Raw genomic sequence first — 26,631 nt, 5'->3', positions numbered from 1 at the left:
ATCACAATTTACCTTTTTTCCCACTATTTTCACTCTTCCTCAACTCTATTAAATCCTTTCATAAGTCCCTGTTGCCAAATACTTGAGAATTTCCCACAATTTATACCCTACTTCCATGGGTAATTTCTATATCTTCTAATGTTTCTTCCCTTTTTCAGATTGAAAAGTCAGGGGTTTAGGAAAAGAAAGCCAGCCTCTGAAAAGAGTAGGAAGGGCTGTGTCTTCAGCAGGAGTAAAGTGATCAAACCCAGGGAGAAGAAAACAGGAGATCCAGGAGGGCTCCAGCATTATCTCAGCCCTGTCAGGCACTATTTATTTTCTACCAAAACAGTAAACGTGGGGTGTCAGATGGTAGTCAGACTGAAACAGTCCTGGAGTCTCTTGAAATTAATTTACTTTAGTGAAGAAAAACCCTGCTGATTGGCTGCTCTAACCATCCATGCATGCTTCCAGTTTCCTGCAAGTTCTACTCTTTAGGATAGGGAGAAAAGCTTTAGGAAGAAGTGCAAATTATTTGTGCACATTGTTCTGGCAGCAGAATAAGTACTTAACTTTCATTTTACATTTTCCCTTATTTGCAACATTTTACTCTATTCCCCAGGAAATAAAAGATGATTTGTATTAAAACAATATATATCCCTTTCTATTGATAGAATTTTTGTATGTATGATTTGTCTTAAAGAAGGAAATATATGTTTGTGTATATACATACATACATACATACATATATAGATACATGTATACCCATACACACATACTTCGTTTGGTTTCTGATGTTAGTTCATACAAAATGTGAACAAAATATAATGTTCTTTGTAACCATTTTCCAAGAAAGTGGTAAAAAATGAGATTTATATCTGCATATTCCAAAACATCAGATTGCACACTTTCACAAAACATTCTAGACTATGTCTACATAACCTAAGCAAAGTGAACATACATACTGTTAAAAGAATTTGGGTCTGTTTAACTATAAAACAAACTTTTCTCTTGCTACAAAGAGTTACACATATAGGTTGGCTGACCCAGATTCTTAAGACTCTAATGTTCCATTTAGTTTGGTGTTAGGTTTACCAAAGTCTGGAGAGGCACAGCTTGTTTTACAGAGAAATCTCAATATATTCTAGGGTTTGCTTGTAATTTTTATATTAATAATGGTCTAAACAGTTGCCACTAAAATTCTATGCAACTTTAGAATTACTTAGGTGATAAAAAGTCCCTCGGTGCAATTCTTTGATTGTAGAAAAGGAGCATTCTTCTCATTGTTAGTTCAGTGAGGTAGTCTCTAAATGCAAGGCTTTCTGAGTATTTAGGTAGAAAGAGAATTCACAGTCAAATACAGGACTTCCTTATGGAAATTAGCCTGAGCATGCACGAGATGGAATAAATTCAAAAAGTTTCTGTCCTCTTCATCACGATCTCCTATATGCCATACACAGGAATTAACAGTGGGAGAAAAAATGGCAGTTAAGTTTTAAAATATATGAACTGTTTTAAAACATAAGATGTTCTAATTTCTCCTACTAATATGTAACAAAACTAGTTAGTGATCTTTATTAAGTCAGATATTAGCCATTGAAATCATGGAATTCTATAAGAGCACTGAATTACAAGTTAGAAGAAAAGGATGCTGGTCCATGTTTTACTGCTTCTAACTTTATGACCTAAGGCAAGTCGGATAATTGCTCTAAGCTTTAGTTTTCTCATCTCTAAAATAGGGTTATTATGTTGGCTACCTAATAAAGCTGTAAAAATATATATTAAAACTATAAATATAGGATATTATTATGATTAGGATAGTTGATAAGTAAGCAAGTAAAAACTTTTTGCTGTGCAAAATTGAAATTGGTTCCTTTCAGAGCAGACTCTTGAACTTTGTTTTCCATTAAAACCAATACGAGATTTAGAAAGAGACAATACCAGGAACTAAATATACCTCATGGAAAAACAAACAAAAATGTCTACTCCTTCTATTTTTAATTTAGAAATAAAAGTGTATACAGAATTATTCCTGTCTTAAGTGGAGACTAAATGCATTTTATTCACACCTGTGCACCATCTACATGCATACTCACCAGACATAACTGAGTGCAGCATTTCCATTGTAACCCACGCAAATGCATTTGCCACATCCTGCAGGAAATTAGTTTTTTCCACTGAAGAGTTAAAGACTTTACAGACTTTTTGCATCATTTGAACTGCCCAATCCATGCAGTATAGTTCTTTCTCACACACCTGATTTAGACATACAAAGTATTATGATAAATCTTCATGTAAAGAAAGCTATAGAATTAGAAAATTGTATTAACTAGGATGGTTTATGATTTTACATAATTTATTACACATGAAATTATATTGAGTCTATAAGTGGGAAATATTTTTATATCTAACACTCCTTTCCTTTTAAATGGTATAGTTTTAGTGGAAAATGTATGACATAAATATTGCTCAAGCCAGTGAGCTGTGCTCAAACCAGATGAGCCCCGCATTCAAGCCAGAGACCTCTGGGTTTCAAACCTGGTCCTCTGTGTCCCAGTCTGATGCTCTATCCATTGCACCATCACCTGGTCAGGCTGTTTACTAATATTTTAAATGGCCAATTTAACTCACACAGCCAAATAATATACAACAAGGGGATAAACTTTATAGTAATGTAACTCAATAGTGTTAATCTGACAGGAAAGATTCATTGACTTCTTATGTGTAAGGCATGGTACAGGCACTATGTAAGAAGCAAATGACATAGTCCTGGATTTCAAAGAATCTGCAATCTGTTTTGGGAGATGACTTATCCACACATAAAATGGCTTAAGAACACTAGTAAATCAAGATAAAGAGAAGACAAATTTGAGGCAATTTAGGAAAAATTAATGGCCAGAGCTGAGATGGTAATCAGGAAAGGCTTTCTGGAGAAGGTTTATTCACCCCATTCTGTTTCTTCCTCTCCGTTCTGTTTGCCATAGTGCTGCCAAAGTGACCTTTTAAAAACTTGAAACTGAGCCTAACCCATGGTGGTACAGCAGATAAAGTGTCAACCTGCAATGCTGAGGTCGCTGGTTCAAAACCCTGGGCTTGCCTGGTCAAAGCACACATGGTTGTTGATGCTTCTTGTTCCTCCCCTCCTTCTTTCTCTATCTCTCTCTCCCCCTTTCCCCCCTCCCTCTTTCTCTCATGAATTAATGAATGAATAAAAACTTGAAACTGATCATGTCTCTCCTTTTTCTAAATCTTTTCAGCAGTTCCCTATTGGAGGATACATTCAAACTCACAGAAAATTTACAAGGCTCTTCATTACTTGGCCTCCCCTTGCTGTCTTGCCTCACCTCCTTTTTCCTCTTCCACACATTTTACCCCTCAGAAATAATACTATACTGTTTACAGTCCTGTGAATATAGTCATGCAATTCCATTTCTCTCTCTTTTAGAGGGAATCTGCTTAATGATTAAAAAAATATATTGAAAATAGTTAATTTAGTAGCTTTATTCACATTTTTAAAAGAGCCACAGAGATTTCATTCATGTTTTAAGCAGTTGAGTTGGTAATGACCCAGTCTCCATTTCATAGGAAATGGATTACGTTCAATTCCTCACAACAGCCAGCTGGAAGATGATTCCCTTCCTTTTGAGGTATTGGTTGAGCTGGTATCTGTGATGGTAGACAAATAAATGATTTGCTCTCTCTAGCTGGCTAGTGAATCTCTATTCATTTTTAAAAATGACTTTGGGCCTGACCTGTGGTGGTGCAGTAGATAAAGCATCGACCTGGCACACTGGGGTCGCCAATTCAAAGCCCTGGGCTTGCCTGGCCAAGGCACACATGGGAGTTGATGCTTCCTGCTCCTCCCCCCTTCTCTCTCTCTTCTCTAAAATGAATAAATAAAGTCTTTAAAAATTTTTTAAAAATAAAATGAAAATGACTTTGGATTGGGAAAACCCTCTCTGTACACTATACTCACCCAATATTGGCTCCTCTTTGCTACCTCTTGTATTTTTTTGTACCTATATTTTTGCATGTATCTCACTGAATTAATTTATATATACCTTGATATCTCTTAAGAGACTACAAGGAGCTTTCAGTCAGAGAATTGTCCTATTAATTTCCATAGTCCCAGAATCTCACACAATGTATGGCCCATAGTAAAAATTCAATTTGTGTTAAATGAATGAATATTAAATATATTTAAAGGTTTCTTTTTGAAAAAGATTTTCTCTATAAAAAGTAGAGAGAAAAGTATAATGAACGCCCTGTATCCACATTCAGCTTACCAATCTTGTTTAACCTTCACCTCCATTCACTACATCCTCTCCCTCTGCCCGCTGATTATTCTGAGCAAATCAAATGAAGTACTTCATTGTTTAACAGAATTTTTAAAAAATGACTATAACATGGCAGACTGTATAATGACAATCTAGACATAAAGTGGGAAGAGGTTAATACTGGGAATAATTCCAAATATGATAGTTTATTACATATTATTGACAATTTTTAAGTATATATATAATATATACTTATATATTATTCTTTCAAAATATTTTTTACATATTTCAGTTCCTTTATGGCAGCTCCCTGGCAGGTCAACTATAATGTTAAACAACTTGTTACAGAAATATTTATTTTTTACTTACCAAAGCCAAAAAGACTACCAGTCTTGCCAGTTCACTGGACCGTCCATTCACAGCTTTACTAGCCATGAAAGTGAAACAGATGTTGTTCCCACTTAGGATTAGGAGACGTGCATTATTTTCCAGAAGCCACTCACGAGGAACCACTTTTATTAGAGAAAGAACAGTTATTTAATGAGAAATTGCACAATGGCTATAGTAAACATCATTAATTACATGCAATATTACATCACTTCATTGGAAATACAATTAGTGCCAAGGGAAAAGCTTAGAAAAAATGCTTTAATTTTTCAATTACAGCATTTAACTGGAGACAGGGTTTACTGCCATGTCACGGCAGCTCTTAAAATGTTTTAGTAATGTAGTCAAAGCATTTTTCCTATACATAGATCAATAAGCAAGGTGGCCTAACCCTGTGAAAGGAAATCTTGAAAACTTCAGCATCTAAAGGATTATGCATAATTGGGAAAAATTGTTTCACCTCTGCCACACTGTTTGGAGAGGGTTTCTTCTTACATAACCTAGGAAGGTTCTGAGAACTTGCAAAATGGGAATAAATTATGATGCTTTCAAATAATAATGGTAATAAATATATATTTATAACATTCACAATTGAAGGAAAGTGAGTAGATTCTATGCATTCTCTTCAAACAATGCTAAATTCTTTAACTATTTTAGAGCATTTAATGATTTCCAATAGGCAAGTCATTTGTTACCAGTAGAATTACCCTTATAACTTTATAACTGTATTCTAATAATAAATTTGTTACTCTGTGTGATAAAAATATTATTTTACCTGATAGTTCATCTATAAGTCTGATAACATCATCTGCAGTCCACTCTTTGATGCCTGTGTTATATAGTAATTTAATGGCATTAGCCAAACATTTCAAACTGGAGTCATCTGTAGGTTCTTCTATCATTTTCTGCCAAACCACTTGTCCTGAATAATTGAAACAAAAATTAGGTTATGACGGAATAGTTGGCTTTGTGATAAAGATTTCATAAATTATTTTGCCTGACCAGGTGGTGATACAGTGGATAGAGCGTTGACCTGGGACACTGAGGACCCGGGTTCGGAACCTCAAGGTCACCGACTTGAGTGTGGGATCATAGACATGACCCCATGGTTGCTGGCTTGAGCCCAAAGGTTGCTGGTCTGAAGCCTAAGGTCACTGGTTTGACCAAGGGGTCACTGGCTCAGCTAGAGCCCTCTGGTCAATGCATGTAAAAGAAGCAATCAATGAGCAACTAAAGTGCCCCAATTATAAGCTGATGCTTCTTACTCTCCCTTCCTGTCTATCTGTCCCTTTCTATCTCTCTCTCAAAAAACAAACAAACAAAAAAACAGAAACAAAAACAAAAAAAAATTCATGGATTGTTTAAAAAGGAAATTGGATTGCATAAAGAAATTTATAAATTCATAATGAAAGTCACTTCTAATAACAGTATAAATTTGAAGGTCTCTGATGTGATGAAGCACAGCAACACTAGCTAAATGAAGTAAAGGAAAGGTAGTTTTACTAAGCAGAATACTTATTCTAGTTCAAAGATAATGCTACCCCTGTAACAGAAATTGGAATAAATGAGTAATGTAATCTTACAGAAATAAAATAAAATCTGAAAAAGAACATACTATATTTAAGGATCTTCCAAACATTTATATCAGAACAGAGTAGTCCAGTCAATTTTTTAAAGTTCAGTCAATTTTTGATTATTTACCTATGGCCAATTTTCTTTGTGAATTACACAACAGAATTTTATTCCAGATTGGCTTTTTTTTTTTTCTTTTTTTTTTTTTTTTGTATTTTTCTGAAGCTGGAAACGGGGAGAGACAGTCAGACAGCCCGACCGGGATCCACCCGGCACGCCCACCAGGGGCGACTGCTCTGCCCACCAGGGGGCAATGCTCTGCCCCTCCGGGGCGTCGCTCTGCCGAGACCAGAGCCACTCTAGCGCCTGGGGCAGAGGCCAAAGAGCCATCCCCAGCGCCAGGGCCATCTTTGCCCCAATGGAGCCTTGGCTGCGGGAGGGGAAGAGAGAGACAGAGAGGAAGAAGGGGGGGGGGTGAGAAGCAAATGGGCGCTTCTCCTATGTGCCCTGGCTGGGAATTGAACCCGGGTCCCCCGCACGCCAGACCGACGCTCTACCGCTGAGCCAACCGGCCAGGGCCTCCAGATTGGCTTCTTTAAAGGATTTTTTTCTTTTCTTTTTAAAATTTAAGTAAGAGGAGGGAAGATAGAGAGACAGACTTCTGCATGTGCCCTTACCAGGATCCACCCGGCAACCCCTGTCTGGGGCTGATGCTCAGCCCATCTAGTGCCAATGCTTGCAACTGAATTATTTTTAGTGCTTGAGGCAGAGGCTCCACAGAGCCATGCTCAGTGCCTGGGGCCAACGTGCTTGAACCAATCAAGCCATGGGCTGCAGGAGGGGAGGAGGAAAGAGAGAGGAGTGGGAAGGGTGGAGAAGCAGATGGTCGCTTCTCCAGTGTGCCCTGACCGGTAATCGAACCTGGGACATCTGTATGCTGAGCTGATGCTCTACCACTGAGCCAACTACCCAGGGCTGATTTTTTTCTTTTCTTTTTTTTTTCTTTTATTAATTTTTAGAGAGGAGAGAGAGTGAACGAGAGAGAGAGAGAGAGAGAGAGAGAGAGAGAGAGAGAAGGGGGAGGGAGGAGCAGGAAGCATCAACTCCCATATGTGCCTTGACCAGGCAAGCCTTGATTTTTTTCTTATTTTAATTTTTTTCATTGATTTGAGAGAGAGAGGGGAAGAGGGAGGAAGGGAGAGAGAGAGAGAAGCATCAACTTGTTCCACTTAGGTGTTCCACTCAGTTGTTCCATTTAGTTGTGCACTCACTGGTTGCTTCTTGTGTGTGCCCAGACTGAGGATCAAACCCATGACCTTGGAGCACTGGAACTGCACTCCATCCATGGAGCCACCGGCCAGGGCCAGATTGACTTCTTGATGCTATTCAATGTACTTTAAACTGGTTACCTCCTGACATTAGGTAATATGAACCAAAGAACTGCATGCTAATTTTAACATTAATCTAAAACTTAATTAGAAAGGCAAAAGGTTGCAAAAAAAATCATAGTATGCACCCAGAGTTAAGTAAAACATCAATTCCAACTACTACTTTGATTTACTGGCACTATTGCTCCCCTCCAGCAGCAAACGTAATCTTGAATTAAGATAATGTTTAAAAATGAAAAGTGGCTATTTTAGGTAAAGAGATGATGGGAATATATTTGGTAATGGCCTTCAGGGAACAATTTCTGTCTTGAAGGTTAAGTTATGCACAAGTTAATGTTATATAAATCTATGAAATCATGAAACATTTTAGTCATTAGGCATGATGAAACTGAGCAGGTACAAAGAGATATGCTTCCTAAAGAAAAAGTAATTAACCAGTTTTGTAACATATGTTGCTAAAAAAACAGATGCTCACCATCTTGAGGAGATATTGGTCCAAAGATGATATACAGTAATTTTGCCTGGTACACTATTGGCCATGGTTTTAATATACGTGTCAGCCAAAATGCAGAATCATGTCTGTGTGTCCAGTGATCAAGCAGGACATTTCTACAGAACAGTCTGATCCTTAACTCCAGTTTTCTGGCATTTCCTATAAAGAAAAAGACTTGTAAATCATTCTTCTTAGGAAGGTTGATGTGCATAATAGATAGGTCAAAGACATTAACATGTTTTGTATTGAAAGTATTACTAATGTATCTCTATAAAAATTTTAGATTAGCATGGGATCATTTTTAAACAGCTTTATTGAGATATAATTTATATACCATACAATTTGCCCACTTAAAGTGTACAATTCAATGATTTTTAGTATATTCATAAGATATGTGCAGTCATCACAATTTTAGAACATCTGATCACCTCAGAAAGAAATCCTGGGTCATATGGTAACTCTATATTTAATCATTTGAGGAATTTGCTAAAGTGCTTTCTAAAGTGGCTGAACCACTTTACATTTCCACCAATGTATGAGGGTTGAAATTTCTCCATATTCTCACCAACACCTGTTATCTGACTTTTTTTTAAAGATTTATTTATTTATTTATTCATTTTTAGAGAGACAGGAAAGAGAGAGAAAGGGGGGAGGAGCAGGAAGCATCAACTCCCATATGTGCCTTGACCAGGCAAGCCTAGGGTTTTGAACCAGCGACCTCAGCAGACTAGGTCAACGCTTTATCCCAGTGGTTCTCAACCTGTGGGTCACGACGCCGGCGGGGGTTGAACGACCAAAACACAGGGGTCGCCTAAAGCTGCTTTATCCACTGTGCCACCACAGGTCAGGCATATCTGACTTTGATTCTAGCCACCCTAGTAAGTATGAAGTGGTATTGCATGTTTTTTAACAGCTTTATTAAAATATGTGTAATTTATATACCATACAATTTATCCACTTAAAGTGTATAAATTAATAATTTTTTTATTATATTATGTTACTAATATTTAAAATTATGGTATTTTTAAATATTGCTATTTTTGCTATTTCATAAATTTTGCTATTTCAACTACTTTTAAAGTATACAGCTTAGGAGCATCAATTACATTCACAATGTTGTTCAACCATCACCACTGTTTATTTCTAAAATTTTTCATCATCTCAAACAGAAACTCTGTAACCATTATGCAATAACACTCCTCTTCCTCCACTTCCTGATAACCTCTAATCTACATTCTGTTTTTGTGAATCTGCCTGTTTTAGGTACCTCATATAAGTGGAATCAGGCACTATTTGTTCTTTTGTGTCTGACTTATTTCACTTAGCATAATGTTTTCAAAGTGTATCCATGACGTAGCACATATCAGAACTTTACTCCCTTTCATGGCTGAATAATATTCCATTGTATGTATATACTGCATTTAGTTGATTAACATTTTTTGTTTCTTCTTTTTGGTTATTGCAAATAATGCTGCAATGAATACTGGCACACAAAAATCTGTCCAAGTCCCTGCTCTCAATTCCCTTAGGTATATATTTAGAAGTGGAATTGCTGAGGCATATGATAATTCTGTGTTTAACTTTTTGAGAAATGGCTAAACTTTTTCATAGTAGCAGCACCACTTTACATTTTTACACCATTTATATTTGTAGATAAGTGTAAATGGAGTCTACCAATGATCAAAGGCCACATGCAAATAAATATCCCCTGATGTGTTATGCCAAATAACCCAGACATTTAAAAGAGAGATTACTGTGGGCCTGAAGAGATCAGGAAAGACTTTATAGAGGAGGTAGGGCAAATTGCATCCTAAAGGATTAGAAGGAAAAATAGTATTTCAGGGAAAAAAAAGAGATCCAACCTGCAACCCTGGTGCATCGGGATGATGCTCCAAACAACTGAGCTACCCAGCCAAGGCATCACAATTTTATAAGATCTACCGGAAAGTTCTGTCCGTTTTTGGAATAAAACAAAATACAAATTTTTCTTACCATCAATAAACTTTATTAAATAATATAATTGCCATTATTATTAATGATTTCTTGCCAGCGTGAGGGCAATTTGTATACCCCATTTTTGAAAAATGTTTTATCTTTTTTTTTTTTTTTTGTATTTTTCTGAAGCTGGAAATGGGGAGAGACAGTCAGACAGACTCCCATATGCGCCCAACCGGGATCCACCCGGCATGCCCACCAGGGGGCGACGCTCTGCCCCTCCAGGGTGTCGCTCTGTTGCGACCAGAGCCACTCTAACGCCTGGGGCAGAGGCCAAGGAGCCATCCCCAGCGCCCGGGCCATCCTCGCTCCAATGGAGCCTCGGCTGCGGGAGGGGAAGAGAGAGACAGAGAGGAAGGAGAGGGGAGGGGTGGAGAAGCAGATGGGCGCCTCTCCTGTGTGCCCTGGCTGGGAATTGAACCCGGGACTTCTGCACGCCAGGCCGACGCTCTACCACTGAGCCAACCGGCCAGGGCCAAAAAATGTTTTATCTTTTGATGCGAAAAATTGAACCAGTGCTTGTTTGATATCTTCTTCATTTTTGAATTTTTTGCCCTTCAAAAAATTTTGTAAGGACAAAAACAAGTGATAGTCGGAGGGTGCTAAGTCTGGGGAATATGGTGGATGCGACAGAATTTCCCAACCTAGTTCTGCAATTTTTTGACGAGTCCCCAAAGCAGCAGGTGGCCTGGCGTTATCATGATGCAGTATGATGTTCTTCCTATTGAACATCGCCGACCTCTTTTCTTGGACTGCTGTCTTTAAATTATCCAGTTGCTGACAATACTTCTCCGAATTGAGCTTTTCGTTCGGTTTTAAAAGCTCATAATGTATTGGTCCTCGAATGTCCAACCATATACACAACATTCTCTTATTCAGAGTCAAATTTGGTTTAGAGGTGGAAGGGCTAGGTTTTCCGGGTTTACAATATGCCCTTTTCCTTACGATGTTTTCGTAGGTAATCTACTTTTCATCCCCAGTTATCATCCAGTTCAAGAAGGGCTCGATTTTGTTTCGAGCAAGCAGAGATGTGCATAAGACAACTCGATCATCCAAATTCTTCTGACTTAATTCATGTGGCACCTATCTTGAATATTTCCACACCAATCCTATCTTCCGAATATGGTCTGAAATGGTTTGCTGAGCTGAATTAAGCCTTTCTACAATCTCTGATGTTGTCAGAAAAGGATCTTGCTCCAACATGGTCTTAACAACATCATCATCATCGAACAAAGATGGTTGCTCAGAACGTGGCTTATCAGAAAGGTCAAAATCACCTGTTTCGAATTTTTCAAACCATCTTCTGCATGTCCTATCAGAAACTGTACCTTCACCAAACACTTTCAATAAATTTCTACATGCTTCTGTAGCATTTCTTCTTTGTTGAAATTTGTAAAAGTTACAGTGGCGTAAATGAACTTTATCAGTAGCCATGGGTACACTATCGCTTCACACATAAGACTAATGTGAATCAACTTTGTTTTAGTTAATTTGCTATGTCAGTATGTATACATTAAGTGATAAAAATAGAGAGGCAGGCCCTGGCTGGTTGGCTCAGTGGTAGAGCGTTGGCCCGGCGTGCAGGAGTCCCGGGTTCGATTCCCGGCCAGGGCACACAGGAGAAGCGCCCATCTGCTTCTCCACCCCTCCCCCTCTCCTTCCTCTGCCTCTCTCTTCCCCTCCTGCAGCCAAGGCTCCATTGGAGCAAAGTTGGCCCGGGCGCTGAGGATGGCTCTGTGGTCTCTGCCTCAGGCACTAGAATGGCTCTGGTCGCAACAGAGCGATGCCCCAGATGGGCAGAGCATATTTAATTATCCACCCTGGTGGGCGTGCCGGCTGGATCCTGGTCAGGCACATGCGGGAGTCTGTCTGACTGCCTCCCTGTTTCCAACTTCAGAAAAAAAAAAAATAGAGAGGCACACATGCGCCAAATAAACATGTGCTTACATGTGGAAACTTGTTGTGATAGAAATGGACAGAATTTTCCGGTAGATCTTTTATGTATTTATTTTTAAGTGTATATTTTGGGTTTCTCTTTGGCACATCTCCTATGTAGCACACATATTTTAAAAAAAATACTGATTGATTTTAGAGAGAGGAAGAGGGAGAGAGACAGATAGAAACATCAATCTGTTCCTGTGCATATCCTGACTAGGAGTTGAGCCTGCAACCTCCACTGAGCCACTTGGCCAGAAACACCACAATTTATTTTTAAATACACTTTTGAATCGTACTTTTTTTTTCTACTTTAATTTCTGTATAATGTTATTTCTGAATTGTAGTTCTTTACCTGGTTTGCTGAAGACAATCGTCTGTATTCTGTGAGAAAAATTAGTCAGTTCACACAGGAAGTTAAAAACACGACCGCACTCGAGTTCATCCCAACCTGCCGTTAGGGTCTAAAGAGAATAAAAATAAAGGAAACATTGCAGATGTTCAGACTATCAAATCAAAACATAAGTCACTATTGCCTTATGAGCACATGACTGTTGTAGCATATGATTCAGGTGAGGTATAATTTTTATCCACTATGGAACTGTTGAAATAAGAAATTTTACATAAACAAAATAAGAAATGCTCCAAATCCAGTTTCTTTTATGTTGTAAAGGGAGTATGTTTTCAAAGAACTAAATGAGCTCAGACAGTGTAAGGAAAATAACCAAGGCCCAAACCCTAGTATACAGCTTTAGACACCTGACTCACAAGCATACTATAGCTATCATTTATGATATTGTTTACAAATGATAATGAATCTCATTTTAATGTGACAATTATGAGCATTCATGACATTTGGATGTAAACAAGCAAAAAATATTTTTTAGGAGAAAATTTATTTTTTTTTTGAGCAAATCGCAACATACAGTTAAATAGATATGAAAAGGAAATTCAAATGGCATATCACTATATAGTTTACCCTTGAATAATATGTTTGAATTATGCAGTATTTTTGCAGTGTATATGGAGTCTACCAGTGATCAAAGGCCATATGCAAATATGTACTAAACTTTATGCAGGTTTTTTTTCCAACAAATACCTCTACTGTTTTCATTGTGAGGTTAGGAGTACACAGATATGGAGAGCTGACTATTTGCATTTATCTATGCCATTTTATGTAGGGGACTTAGCATCCACGCATTTTGGTATCCATGTGGGATCCTGGAACCAATCCACCTCTATACCAAGACAACTTAAATTTTGGGGAAGTCAAAAGTTATACATAGAGAGCAGCCTATGATGGCCAATGTGCAGGATCGGGTGTTGGATGATGAGAAGATGATTCTGGATCACCTGTAGCTCCAAGAAGGTTGCTGAGGGCCAGTCAAAAGCAGGGACTCCCACTGGTCTTTGCCAGTTTCTGGCCTGTGAGTTCCAGGGCTGGTACATCCAGCAGCCAGATAGAGAGCATCAGCTCAAGACCTAACAACCATAGTTAGAGTGGTATCATAAGGAAAGGCTCCTCACACCTGACCCAGCTAAGGCATAGAAAACATTGTCACAAACAGAAAAAAGAGCAGTAGCAGCAGACAAGTAGCCCACAGTGGATTACAAACAGCTGAAACCATCCCAGGAATTAGAAATTACACAACTGAAAGCTGGAGTCAAACAACACCAACTGTATACTCAGCTACACAAACAACATATTTGAAGGAGCAGTCTATATTGAGACAAAATGGGAAGACAGGGAAGTGCAATTCAAATGAATCAACTAGAGGAATTCCCAGAAAAAGAATCGAATGAAATGGAAATAACTAAGATGCTGGATGCAGAGTTTAGAATAATGATTGTGAGGATGCTCAAGGATCTTAGAGCAACCATAGATAGACAACATGAGCACCTAAACAATGAGATATCTGGCATCAAAAAGGACATTGAAATCATAAAAAAGGATCAGACAGAAATGATAAACACAATATCAGAAATGAAGACTACACTACAAGGAATGAAAAGCAGGCGGGATGAGAAAGAGGATCAAATCAGCAATTTAGAGGACAAGATAAGCAAAAGCACGAAAGCAGAACAGCAAAAGAAAAGGAGGATCAAAATGTCTGAGAAAACTCTAAGAGAGTTCTGTTACAATAGGAAATGAAACAACATCTGCATCATAGGGGTTCCTGAAGGAGAAGAGAAAGAACAAGGAATAGAGAACCTGATTGAAGAAATCATAGCTGAAAATGTCCCGAAATTGATGCAGGAAAAAGTCACACAAGTTCAAGAAGCACAAAGAATCCCATTAAAAAGGAACCCAAATAAACCTAAACGAAGACACATCATAATTAAAAAACCAAAACTAAGAAATAAAGAAAGAATACTAAAAGCTGCAAGAAAAAAGCAGTCAATCACCTACAAAGGAGACCCCAAAAGGATGACATCCAACTTCTCAACAAAAACACTTGAGGCGAGAAGGGAGTGGCAAGAAATATTCAAATTAATGCAGAACAAGATCCTACAACCAAGACTTCTTTATCCAGCAAGGCTATCTTTAAAATGGAGAAATAAAAAGCTTCCCGTACAAAAAAACAACAACAACCCTCAAGGAATTTATTACAACCAAACCAATGATGTAAGAAATGTTAAGGGTCCTGTTGTAAACAGAACAAGGGGTGGGGTGGGGAATCTAGTAAAGAGGAATATAGATTTGATTTTAGAAATGCATCCAAATTGAAAAAAAAGAAGTAAAACTATCATTATTTGCTGATGTTATGATACTGTACATAGAAAACCCTAAAGTCTCAGTAAAAAAACTACTGGACCTAATAAATGAATTCAGCAAGGTGGCAGGATATAAAATTAATATTCAAAAACCAGTGGCATTTTTATACACCAACAATGAACTGTCTGAAAGAGAAATTAAGAAAACAATCCCCTTCACTACTGCAACAACAAAGAAAGTACCTAGCTGTAAATTTAACCAAGGAGGTTAAAGACTTGTACTCAGAAAATTATAAAACATTGATAAGAGAAATCAAGGAACATAATTGAATCAAAAATGGGCAAAAGAAATGAATAGACACTTCAAAGAGGACATTCAGATGGCCAATAGGCAAAAGAAAAAATGTTCAACATCACTAATCATTAGAGAAATGCAAATTAAAACCACAATGAGATATCACCTCACACCAGTCAGAATGACACATTAACAAAACAAAACATAGTAAGTGCTGGTGAGGATGTGGAGTAAAGGGAATACTCTTGCACTGCTGGTGGGAATGCAGACTGGTGCAACCACTGTGGAAAATGGTATGGAGATTCCTCAAAAAATTAAAAATGGAACTGCCTTTTGACCCAGCCATCCCACTTTTAGGAATATATACTAAGAACATCAAATCACTGATTCAAAACAAGAAATGCACCCCCATGTTTATGGCAGCATTGTTTACAATAATGAACATCTGGATACAGCCCAAGTGTCCTTCAGTGGACGAGTGGATTAAAAAGCTGTACTACATATACACATGGAGTACTATGGGGCCATGAAAAAGAAGAAAATACTACCTTTTGCAACAACATGGATGGACCTGGAAACTATTATGTTAAGTGACATAAGCCAGGCAAGAAATAAAAATATCATATGACTTCACTCATATGAGGAATCCAATGAACAATGTGAACTGAGGAACAGAATAGAAGCAGAGGAGGAATCAAAGGGACCAGTGGGCAAGCAGACAGAGGGAAAGGGGATGAGAGGATGAGATCAGAGAAGGGAAAGAGCTTGGTGAAATTATATGTACATAACAGCATTATAGAGAGAAGAGCAAATCCTGGAGGAAAGCGGAGAGGGTGTTGGGGGAGGGGACAAGAAGGATGTTGAGGGGAATTTGGGGGTGTGGGAGGATGTATTCGGTGGGACACTTGAATCTATGTAAACACAATAAATTTAAATCAATAAAAAAAAAGTTATACATAGATTTTCAACTGTGCATAGGTTGGTGCCCTTAACCTCTATGTTGTTTAAGGGTCAACTATAATTAAATATTGAAAAAGTTGATAAATCACACAAATTTTTCTTAAAATTGTTGACTTGGATTTCAGCAGTATAGAAATTAATCTTATTATCTCTGGAAGGACATACAAGAAACTGCTAACTTAGGTTAATTCTGCTAAAGGGTACTCAGTGGATAAGGGACAAGCCTTGGAGGGAGATTTACTTTTCATTTTATATCATTTTGTACCTTTTGAATTTAACATAAATGCATGTGCTCATATTACCTGTCCCAAAGAAATTTTTAAGAAAGCAAAAGTCTATCTTGGAAGAGGTCTAGTCGGAGGGCCTATGCCCCTGGAATCAGTTGGTGGCTGGCAAGTGAGGATATAAGCAAGATTGTTGTAAGACTGTTGTAAACCTCAAAAGACTATTGTAAGTTTTAAATAAGTACATGTAAATTGTTTAGAATGGTATATCAATAACACATTATTAATACTGAATAACATTAAATTATGACATTACCTTCTTTTATTATTTTCTTTCACAATAAAAGTTTTGTCAAAAATGTTCTTAAAGCCCTGGCCAGTTGGCTCAGTGGTAGAGCATCGGCCTGGCGTGCAGGAGTCCCGGGTTCAATTCCTGGCCAGGGCACACAGGAGAAGTGCCCATCTGCTTCTCCACCCCTCCCCCTCTTCTTCCTCTCTGTCTCTCTTCCCCTCCCGAAGCCAAGGTTCCATTGGAGCAAGGTTGGCCCGGGTGCTGAGGATGGCTCCGTGGCCTCCACCTCAGGTGCTAGAATGGCCCTGGTTGCAGCAGAGTGACGCCTCAGATGGGCAGAGCATCACCCCCTGGTGGGCATGCCGGGTGGATCCCGGTTGGGTGCATGCAGGAGTCTGTCTGACTGCTTCCCCATTTCCAACTTCAGAAAAATACAAAAAAAAAAAAAAAAGTTTTTAAAATCATACAGCTGATTTTTTCTTTTTTCTAGTTCTATTGAGATATCACTTCTTAGGTTTCATTTCTTTTTTTAATTTTTAATTTTTATTTATTTATTCATTTTAGAGGGGAGAGACAGAGAGAGAGAGAAAGGGGGGAGGAGCAGGAAGCATCAACTCCCATATGTGTCTTGACCAGGCAAGCTCAGGGTTTTGAACCGGTGACCTCAGCATTCCAGGTTGACGCTTTATCCACTGCGTCACCACAGGTCAGGCAGGTTTCATTTCTTTAACCCTGCCAGTAAGTCTCCTTTTAGGGCTTGCAGCAGATGACCAACCACAAAGGAATGTCTGATGTCACAAGCTGAGAAGTCCTGGCAAACTTCCATAAAAGACAATCCTTTGTACAGCAGCCAATTAAATGATGCCCGCGACCCTTCTCACTCCTCCTCCCCAAAACCCTTAAAACCCGGTCCACAGGCTGTGCCTGGTGTGTGACTCTCTCTTACAAGTCAGCCCGGCAGGGTTCCTTTCTTCCTAAAAACCTGTTACTCTGGTCTTTTCGGACTTCCATGGATTCTAATATCACTGACATATAACATTGTATAAGTTAATGGTATACAACATAGTGATTTATATATGTACATATTGCAAAATGATAGATGTAAAAGGTTCGTTACATCTAACACCTCCCAGAGTTACAATTTCTCTCATATAGTTGACTTCTAAAATCACATCTTAAATAACTCACCCTTAAAACTCATTATACACACATACCTCACCCCACATTATTTCTAGTCTTTTCAATGGTGGTTAGAAACTTCAAAGACATTGATATAGAGCAAATAAATGTTAAACATTTCTTTTTTTTTTTTTTTGTGCCAGAGACAGAGAGAGACAGAGAGAGTCAAAGAGAGAGACAGACAGACAGGAAGGGAGAGAGATGAGAAGCACCAATTCTTCGTTGTAGCAGCTTAGTTGTTCATTGATTGCTTTCTCATATGTGCCTTGACTGAGGGTCTACAGCAGACTGAGTGACCTCTTGCTTAAGCCAGTGACCTTGGGTCCAAGCTGGTGAGCTTTGCTCAAACCAGATGAGCCCGTGCTCAAGCTGGCGACCTCGGGGTCTCGAACCTGGGTCCTCGGCATCCCAGTCCGACGTTTTATCCACTGTGCCACTGCCTGGTCAGGCTAAATATTTCTTAACAGTGAGAAATCGAAGAAGAAGCTCCGAGGTGGTAAACATTATTAGATTAACACATTCTCAAATATTTACAAATTTATTTTGTTCTTTTTTAGATTATTATTACTTTTATTAACCCAGGGACTACATGCTCTACATATCAACAGTTCAAAAACATTCCTTTTCTTCTTTCATTAAAAATAATATACCTGCCTGACCTGTGGTGGCGCAGTGGGTAAAGCGTCTACTTGGAATGCTGGGGTCACCGGTTCGAAACCCTGGGCTTGTCTGGTCATGGCACATATGGGAGTTGATGCTTCCTGCTCCTCCCACTTCTCTCTCTCTCTCTCTCTGTCTCTCCCTCCCTCCCTCCCCTCTTTCTGAAGTAACAAATAAATAAAGTATTTTTTAAAAAAAATAATGTACCTGTAAAAACATGCCATAGCATGATAATCCTAAACACTGCATAGGAGCTGCACAGCCACTGAATTTAAAACAGGAAACCTGTAAAGAAAATGACTATTAATTCCTCTTTTTCAGTAGAACTGTACAATGATTAGACTTTTTAATTTATTTTTATATTTATTTATTTATTTATTAATTTTTTAGTGAGAGAGAGAGAGAGAGAGGAAAGGAAAGAGATGAGAAGCATCAACTCGTAGTTGTGGTGCTTTAGTTGTTCATTGATTGCTTCTCATACGTGCATTGACCAGGGGGCTCCAGTTGAGCCAGTGACCCCTTGCTAAAACTTGGGTTCAAGCCAGTGACCATGGGCCTTGAACCAGCCACCTTGGAATCATGTCGATGATCCCACACTCAAGCCAGCCACCCCGCATTCAAGCCAAATGAGCCCATACTCAAGCCAGTGACTTCAGGGTTTTGCACCTGGGACCTCAGCGTCCCAGGTTGATGCTCTATCTACTGTGTCACTACCGGTCAGGTTGACATTCAAATTTAATGGAAATATGCAGGATTTTTTTCAGTATTAACTGAAAACATTTAAAATAACTAACTAATTAAGCATTGTTATATAGGTGGGGAACAAAAGAAATATAAAACAAATGCTGCCTTCAAGGAGCTCACAATTTACTTAGAAGAATAAGATATATACATGTGGAAGAAAAAGATAACACACGCCTGACTAGGTGGTGGCACAGTGGATAGAGTGTCGAACTGGACACAGAGGACCCAGGTTCAAAATCCCCGAGTGAGCTCATCTGGCTTGAGCACAGGCTCATCCAGTTTGAGCGCAGGGTCGCTGGCTTGCGTGTGGAATCATAGAAATAACCCCAATTGTCACTGGCTTGAGCCCAAAGGTCGCTGGCTTGAGCAAGGGGTCATTCGCTTTGCTGGAGCCCCCTGGGTCAAGGAACATATGAAAAAGCAATCAATGATAACTAAGGAACCGTAATGAGAACTGATGCTTCTCAACTCTCTCACCTTCTGTCTGTCTGTCTCTATCTATCCCTCTCTCTGTCTCTGTCTCTTTGCCTCTGTCACACACACACACAAAAAGATATACATGTGAAGTAATTTTGATAATTTAGGTTAGAATATGTATAAATGTTAAAATGACCAAAAAATACTGTATCAGATACTATTAAAGCAGGTAAATGATAAATTTGGAAATGATCAAAAAAGGCTTATGAAGGATGTGAAATAAGCAATTTTTTTTCTTTTTCTTTTATGAGAGTGAGAGAAAAAGAGAGAGAGACAGAGATAAGAAGGGAGATGAGAAGCATCAACTTGTAGTTGTGGCACTTTAGTTGTTCATGGATTGCTTCTCGAATGTGCCTTGACAAGGGGCCTCTAGATGAGCCGTTGACCCCTTGCTCAAGCCAGCAATCTTAGGCTCCAAGCCAGTGACCTTTGGGTTCAAGCCAGTATCTTTGGGATCATGTTGATAATTCTGCACTCAAGCCAGTGACCTTGGGCTCCAAGCCAGTGACTTTTGGGTTCCAGTCAGTATCTTTGGGATCATGTTGATAATTCTGCACTCAAGCCAGTGACCTTGGGGTTTGGAGCCTGAGATCTCAGTGTCCTAGGATGACGTTCTATCCACTGTACCACCACCAGTCAGGCAGCAATGTCTTAAAGTAGAATTCAGATATAACAAATGGAAAGGATTGGTGAGGGCAAACTTGTATTAAAGGAGGAATAAAAAAGATTATTTGGGAAGAAAGATATGACCAACTTAACTAAGCTCAAAATAATATGAAGTACAGCTGCATTGTCAGGGAGAACCTAAAAACCAGCTATGGACTTTGGACCTTATCTTGCTGAAACTGAGTAGCCAATGAAAAAATTTTAAGCAAGAAAATTAACTTCTTGATGAAAGTGATGCTTTAGGAAGAAAAACCTTGATTCAGTGTGCAGAATGTCTTGGGGACTGGAGAAATGGATGGCAGAAAGATCATCTGGGAAGCTGTTGCAATAATATAGACCTGAATTCAATGCAAATATTGGCATGAAGGAAACTAGTGCATCAGAATTTGTCTGCATACTATTGAGTGTAAAACTGAGCCACCAGTGTTGTACATATGTTTGGGTTTGAATAATAAAACTCATTTTCATACGCAGTGATTATGCCCAACACATTGGTACATATTTCCAAATCATAAATTATCACCCTGACTTGGCTGGTTAGAGCATTGTCCCAATTCACAAAAGTTGCCGGTTTGATCCCTGGTCAGGGCACATACAGAAACAGAACAATGTTTCTCTCTCGGTCTCCCTTCCTCTCTCTAACATCAATAAATAATTTTTTAAAAATCACAAATTATCATAAAAGGGTTGTCATTTCATGTATTAAAATACTTTCTTATATCTTTGTATATTTAAACAATAAGATTGTAACATTCAGAAATTATTCCATTTTAATAAAATATCTAAATCACCACTTTAAAACATCCACATGAGCCTGACCAGGATGTGGCACAGTGAATAAATAGAGCGTCGGCCTGGGACGCAGAGAACCCCAGGTTCAAAACCCCGAGGTCACCGGCCTGAGCATGGGTCCTGGCTTGAGCATGGATCATAGACATGACCCCATGGTCGTTGGCTTGAAGCCCAAGGTCGCTGGCTTGGCTACAGCCCCCCGTCAAGGCACATATAAGAAAGCATTCAATGAACAACTAAGGTGCCGCAACAAAGAATTGATGCTTCTCATCTCTCTCCCTTCCTGTCTGTCCCTGTCTCTGTTGCTAAAAAACAAAATTAAAAAAACATCCACGTGACTCCCAGATGGGGCAAAAATACCTTTATACTCTGATAAATCTAATAAACTTAAATGATATATTTAGTTATATATAAAAAGTATTTTAAAATAAGTAAAACACTACTACATTTTGGTGTTTTATAACCTTTGAGTACTTGGTAAAGTATTAGATTATAATCAATCAATTTTTTTAGTACTAATTCATGAAGTTCCACTTATTAAATATATGCCTTTAATTAGTATAAGACAATGATAAAATATATTTACTAGAAATCAAGATTGTGAACTAATTCAAAAGTATGATCTTACTTCTGCAAGAATCTTGTGAATGTACTTTAGTCTTTCCTTTGTGGGTAGCAGCAACGTACATCTTTTAAATAGTAAACCTGAAGTAAAAAACAAACAAACATGAAAAAACGGTTATAACAATGCAATCAATTAAAACATCTCTATAAAGCATAGCATAATGTTTCCTGAAAGTCAAGAATGGTATACCATAGTGGACTGTGAGTTGATATGTTTTTTTTTTTTAGATTTTATTTGTTCATTTTGAAGAGAGGAGAGAAAGAGACAGAGAGAGAGAAGGGGGGGGGGAGCAGGAAGCATCAACTCCCATATGTGCCTTGACCAGGCAAGCCCAGGGTTTTGAACCGGCGACCTCAGCATTCCAGGTTGATGCTTTTATCCATTGCGCCACCACAGGCCAGGCTTGATATGGTTTTTAAGAGGAAGTTTGGGCGGGTGTAAAACATTTATATGTTGATTACAAAGTGACTGATGTCTACGTAAGGGGGACTGGCATAAAATCTTACAAAATTTTGTGAAATTGATACTATAGAATATAGAAAGGTTTTATTTTATTAAAATGTATATTTTATTGATTTGAGAGAGAGACAGGACCATTGATCTATTCTTATATATGCCCTGACTGGGGATCTAACTGGCAACTTCTGTACTTTGGGACAATGCTCTAACCAACTGAGCTATCCAGCCAGGGAAGATATGGAAAAGTTTTTAATTATTTAGATTTTAAAAGATACAATATAACAAGACACAAAATACACCAGGGAAACTTACATTGTCTTTATTCCATAGAAAACATATTACAGTATCTCTTGAAATTAATCTCATGTCCATAAAGAAAAATGTTTTGAATTGTTAAATGCAAAACATGGAAAGAATGGGAGAAGAGATTTTGTATTACTTTCTTAAAATAAAAAAAATTAAAATCATAAATCCTTAAAATTTCAGAAGTTAAAATCATTTTTGCTCAGAAAAATATCCAATTTGGATGAAATATCTATTTCTTCCTTCAAAGATATCTTTTTATGGGGCTTGCATGTTAAGAATGTATAGAATTTTGTGTTCAGGTATTTTAAAAAGAAAAAAACCCTTCAATTTCCCAGTGAGATATGTAACTTCAACTACAGTGACAGGAAGTGAATGATTTATTTCTTCTAACTTTAAGTGGTCTGTTTTCCTAAAATGGCAATACATTGTTAACATTCCTATGAAGGCAAATGTCCTCAAATTAAAAATAAGATATATGGCAGGAAATATATACCTGAATATCATAACTTTCTTCAGTTTTTATCTTCTCTGCATTTACTTTTTATCATAATACAACTACTACTTTATCTAATTCTGTAGCATATATCGGGAATCTAATTTATTTTTAGAAGTTGCTGTGTTTGGGCAACACATGACCAGAATTGAATTTTAAACACAAACCCTCCCTATTTTTGTACATAAAAAGACATTTTCAGTGTTTGGCTCTTAGGCTGAGTTCTTTTCCTATCATATTTTGGCATCCAATCCCATGGCACATCATGGCTGGGGAATTGTAAGCTATCACTGTTATGTTGGTTGCCTTTTCTAACGTAAAACTCCTATTTTTAAGGGTTGCAATTTAACATAAAAACCAATACTGGCTGACTTATTTATTTATTTATTTTTAACACAGGTGCTCTGCTATACCCTTTAGAGGCCAACTTCTTTAATTTCTTCCAATTAAAATAGAGTCAGATGTAATGTTCTTTCCACACAGGCCATCTGCTCTGTTTTGTGTGAAGAAGCAAATTAAAATTTATAATATTCAAAGAGGAGGATTCTGAAAATGTTATTTTAATGTCTGAAAATAAGAACAGATCAGATAGGAATAGCAACATGAGAAAATGGTAAATACATCAAACATTTACTCAAAGAATCAGTCATAATCCAGTTGTCTGCATCAAAATTAAATGTAAGGTTGAAATCATTACATGAATAAAATTGTTTTAAAAGCTAGCTATTAAGATCAATACCCATTTGTATTTTTAACTGACTTATCCATATAATTGTCTTAATGCTTTTAGTTTGTTTGTTTAAGCAACTGAGCTTTGGTCAGGGAAAAGAAATTCTTTCAGATCAAAACCAAAGAATTTAGCCCTCGCTGGGTAGCTCTGTTGGTTACAGCATTGTCCCAATACACAAAGGTTGTGGTTTGATCCCAAGTCAGGGAACACATAGGAACAGATCAATGTTTCGGTCTCTGTCTCTTTTTCTCTAAAATCAGTGAATTAAAAAAAAACCCAAAGAATAAATCTTTTACTCAACCAAGCACCACTTCTTCTGCAACTAATGTTTGAAAAAAGTATTTACAATAACAAGTAACAAAATTTAACTATACATTCTATTATTGACTTTACTAAGCCTAATCATAAATATTGAAGTCAATAATATTGTAATCAAATTATATACTGTTCATCTAGTCTTATTAAATGTAATTTTCAGATAGTTTTATATAGACTTATTTTAGTATTTTACTTATTTTTAAGATTTTATGTATTGATTTTTAGAGAGAGGAGAGAGAGAGAGAAAGTTGGGGGAGAAGCAGGAAGCATCAACTCATAGTAGTTGTTTCCTATATGTGCCTTGGCTGGGCAGGCCTAGGGTTTCAAATCAGCGACTTCAACATTCCAGGTCAAAGCTTTATCAACTCTGCTACTACAGGTCAGCCTTATTTTATTTTCTTAAAACTAGGTATCCTTGGACTACCAAAAGGTAATATTCGGTTAACTTGTATGCCTTTATTTAAATCTCAAAATCACTTTGATACTTGGTTTTATTGTCATGCATTAATTATGAAGTGATTTCACAATTAAATTGGTGTCATTAGTCAAGTCAAAATTAGAATTTTAGTTCAGCACTCTTAGGAAGAATAAAATCAATAAATGGGGTGAAAGACCAATGAATACAAATCATGTTAAAAAAGATTATACACATTTTGTTTGATAAGGCTAACAAAGTTATTAGTAAATGTGAACAGTGCTTTAAAAAAAAAGAAAAACATTGTTTCTGATAAAAGAGTAAGCCATCTTCCACAATAATGTGTTTAGATTTCTTTTCTATTTTAAGGACCAAATTATATTTTTAAGGGAAAAGAGTATAAAGATAAAACTCATTAGGTCCACAGGAAATAAAACACAGAAAAATATCAATTTCCTACACTGGTAAACCACCTAGAAAATAAGCATAGGTGACAGTGTATCCACATGCAATCACAAGGCTGACACTTTAAAGTGCATTCTCTCATCTTTAAAGCTAAATGTAAAGGACTGTTGTTAAGGGAATGTCCTCACATTGAACAGTTACAAGCATCATAAAAATAGGCACATATTAGGAAATACTCCATTTCCCGTGGGTTTTACAGAATTGTATGTAAAATCCCTTAATTAAGTATAGTTATGTTTTTATAAGTTGCTGAGTTTTTTAAAAAAATTGATTTTGGAGAGAGAGGGGGAAGGGGCGAGGGGGAGAGAGGAGGAGAGAGAAAGAGAGAGACAGAGAGAAACATTGATGTTTCTGTATATGCCCTGACTGGAGGTTGAACCTGCAATCTTTGTGTCTCAGGACAACACTAACCAATTGAGCTATCTCATCAGGGCTTATGCATGGTTCTTTACTTGTTACAATTCTTTTTGTGTGTGTGTGTGTGTGTGGCAGAGACAGAGAGAGTCAGAGAGAAGGACAGATAGGGACAGACAGGAAGGGAGAGAGATGAGAAACATCAATTCTTCGTTGCGGCTCCTTAGTTGTTCATTGCTTGATTTCTCATATATGTCTGGGGGGGGGAGGGCGGCTACAGTAGACCGAGTGACCCCTTGCTCGAGCCAGCGACCTTGGGCTCACGCTGGTGAGCCTTGCTCAAACCAGATGAGCCCGCGCTCAAGCTGGCGACCTCGGGGTCAAACCTGAGTCCTCCACATCCCAGTCCCACGCTCTATCCACTGCGCCATCGCCTGGTCAGGCGTTACAATTCTTATTACATACATTACCTAGAGATCTGTAGTGTTCAAATATAGCAGTGTCTTGTTTCTTGTCAGGTAGCACAAGGTTATGAAAGTTCTGTAGTAAAAGTCTTTTGCTCCCTGATGAGGTTGAGATATAATTAATAATGTGCTGGCTGACTGCTTTGGACACCATGCTTAGCATGCTGATATCTTTCACTACCAAAGGAAAAATATATACATATATATGAATGGTTTAAATACAAGAACATCACTGTTAGTACAATGTCATAACTTATGTTAGTTCATTGATAGTAATATTAAATAATAGTACAAATAATGAGGAAAATCTTAAAATTGTTTTAAATCCAGTGCTCAATAAATTAGAAACATTTTGGAATGTAACAAACTACCATGTCATTATAATTAGAAACATGCTTAAAGAGTTTGAGTACTTTTTCATTGTATCCCTTACCTAACAACGATGAAACTTTAGAAAAGAAACTTATATATAATTTTATTAACCAATGTCACTTCAATAGATTCAATAATTTTTTTTAAAGAAAATAAAATTAATGTGAACACTATTAATTCTTGCAGGGCTAAAGATGACAAACAAGTTCTTGGGAAAAATAAAAATATTTGAGTGTTTATGTAGGTTTCTCATAGTTCCCAAAACTCACCTGACAAACATTTTAGGATTATTTGGAATATTTCCAATGGCAAGGCTTTAAAATTTCCAAGCGTTGATGAGGGCTGAGAACCCGAGTCAAGGGTGTTGGAAACATAATTGGATCGACGATTACTACGTCTGTATTTCTGGTTGGGTATCAAAGTGAAATTGGTATTTATTCTCGATGCCATCGTTTTTCTTATCTCGTGAATTGATCCTGGTTAGAAAAACAAGGTACAAGAGACAATGAAAAAAAGAAAATTATAGGATGAAGAGCTGTTTTTTGTTTTTTTTTAATGAAGAGGTTGATACTTTGATGGGAAATAGCCGTTTCTCTATAT

General features: G+C 37.6%; 1 protein-coding gene across 1 annotated transcript; it reads right to left on the bottom strand.

Moving 5' to 3' along the window:
• Positions 1-1,309: 1,309 nt before the first annotated feature.
• Positions 1,310-26,481, bottom strand: FBXO47 (F-box protein 47). The gene is made up of 10 exons (XM_066366391.1): positions 26,301-26,481; positions 25,666-25,836; positions 21,659-21,735; positions 18,559-18,636; positions 12,382-12,490; positions 8,079-8,255; positions 5,419-5,565; positions 4,626-4,768; positions 2,076-2,235; positions 1,310-1,422 (listed from the first exon to the last, which is right to left on the bottom strand). Exons 1-10 carry the CDS (start codon positions 26,479-26,481, stop codon positions 1,310-1,312), a joined length of 1,356 nt encoding a protein of 451 aa, XP_066222488.1.
• Between the last annotated feature and the right edge of the window lie 150 nt (positions 26,482-26,631).

The sequence above is a fragment of the Saccopteryx leptura genome, chromosome 2 (assembly GCF_036850995.1).
Source record: "Saccopteryx leptura isolate mSacLep1 chromosome 2, mSacLep1_pri_phased_curated, whole genome shotgun sequence".
Taxonomy (NCBI): domain Eukaryota; kingdom Metazoa; phylum Chordata; class Mammalia; order Chiroptera; family Emballonuridae; genus Saccopteryx; species Saccopteryx leptura.
The sequence above is the reverse complement of the archived record's forward strand: the minus strand, read 5'-3'. Positions and strand labels throughout refer to the sequence as shown.

What these genes read in the sequence shown, in the direction of transcription:
- FBXO47 (XM_066366391.1), bottom strand. Translation starts at nt 26,481, where the DNA reads ATGGCATCGAGAATAAATACCAATTTCACTTTGATACCCAACCAGAAA. An exon ending in GCTATGGCATGTTTTTACAG is followed by an intron (nt 12,491 to 18,558) that starts GTACATTATTTT and finishes TATTCTCTTTAG; the next exon opens with ACCCTAACGGCAGGTTGGGA. An exon ending in GCTGCACTCAGTTATGTCTG is followed by an intron (nt 1,423 to 2,075) that starts GTGAGTATGCAT and finishes TATGGCATATAG; the next exon opens with GAGATCGTGATGAAGAGGAC.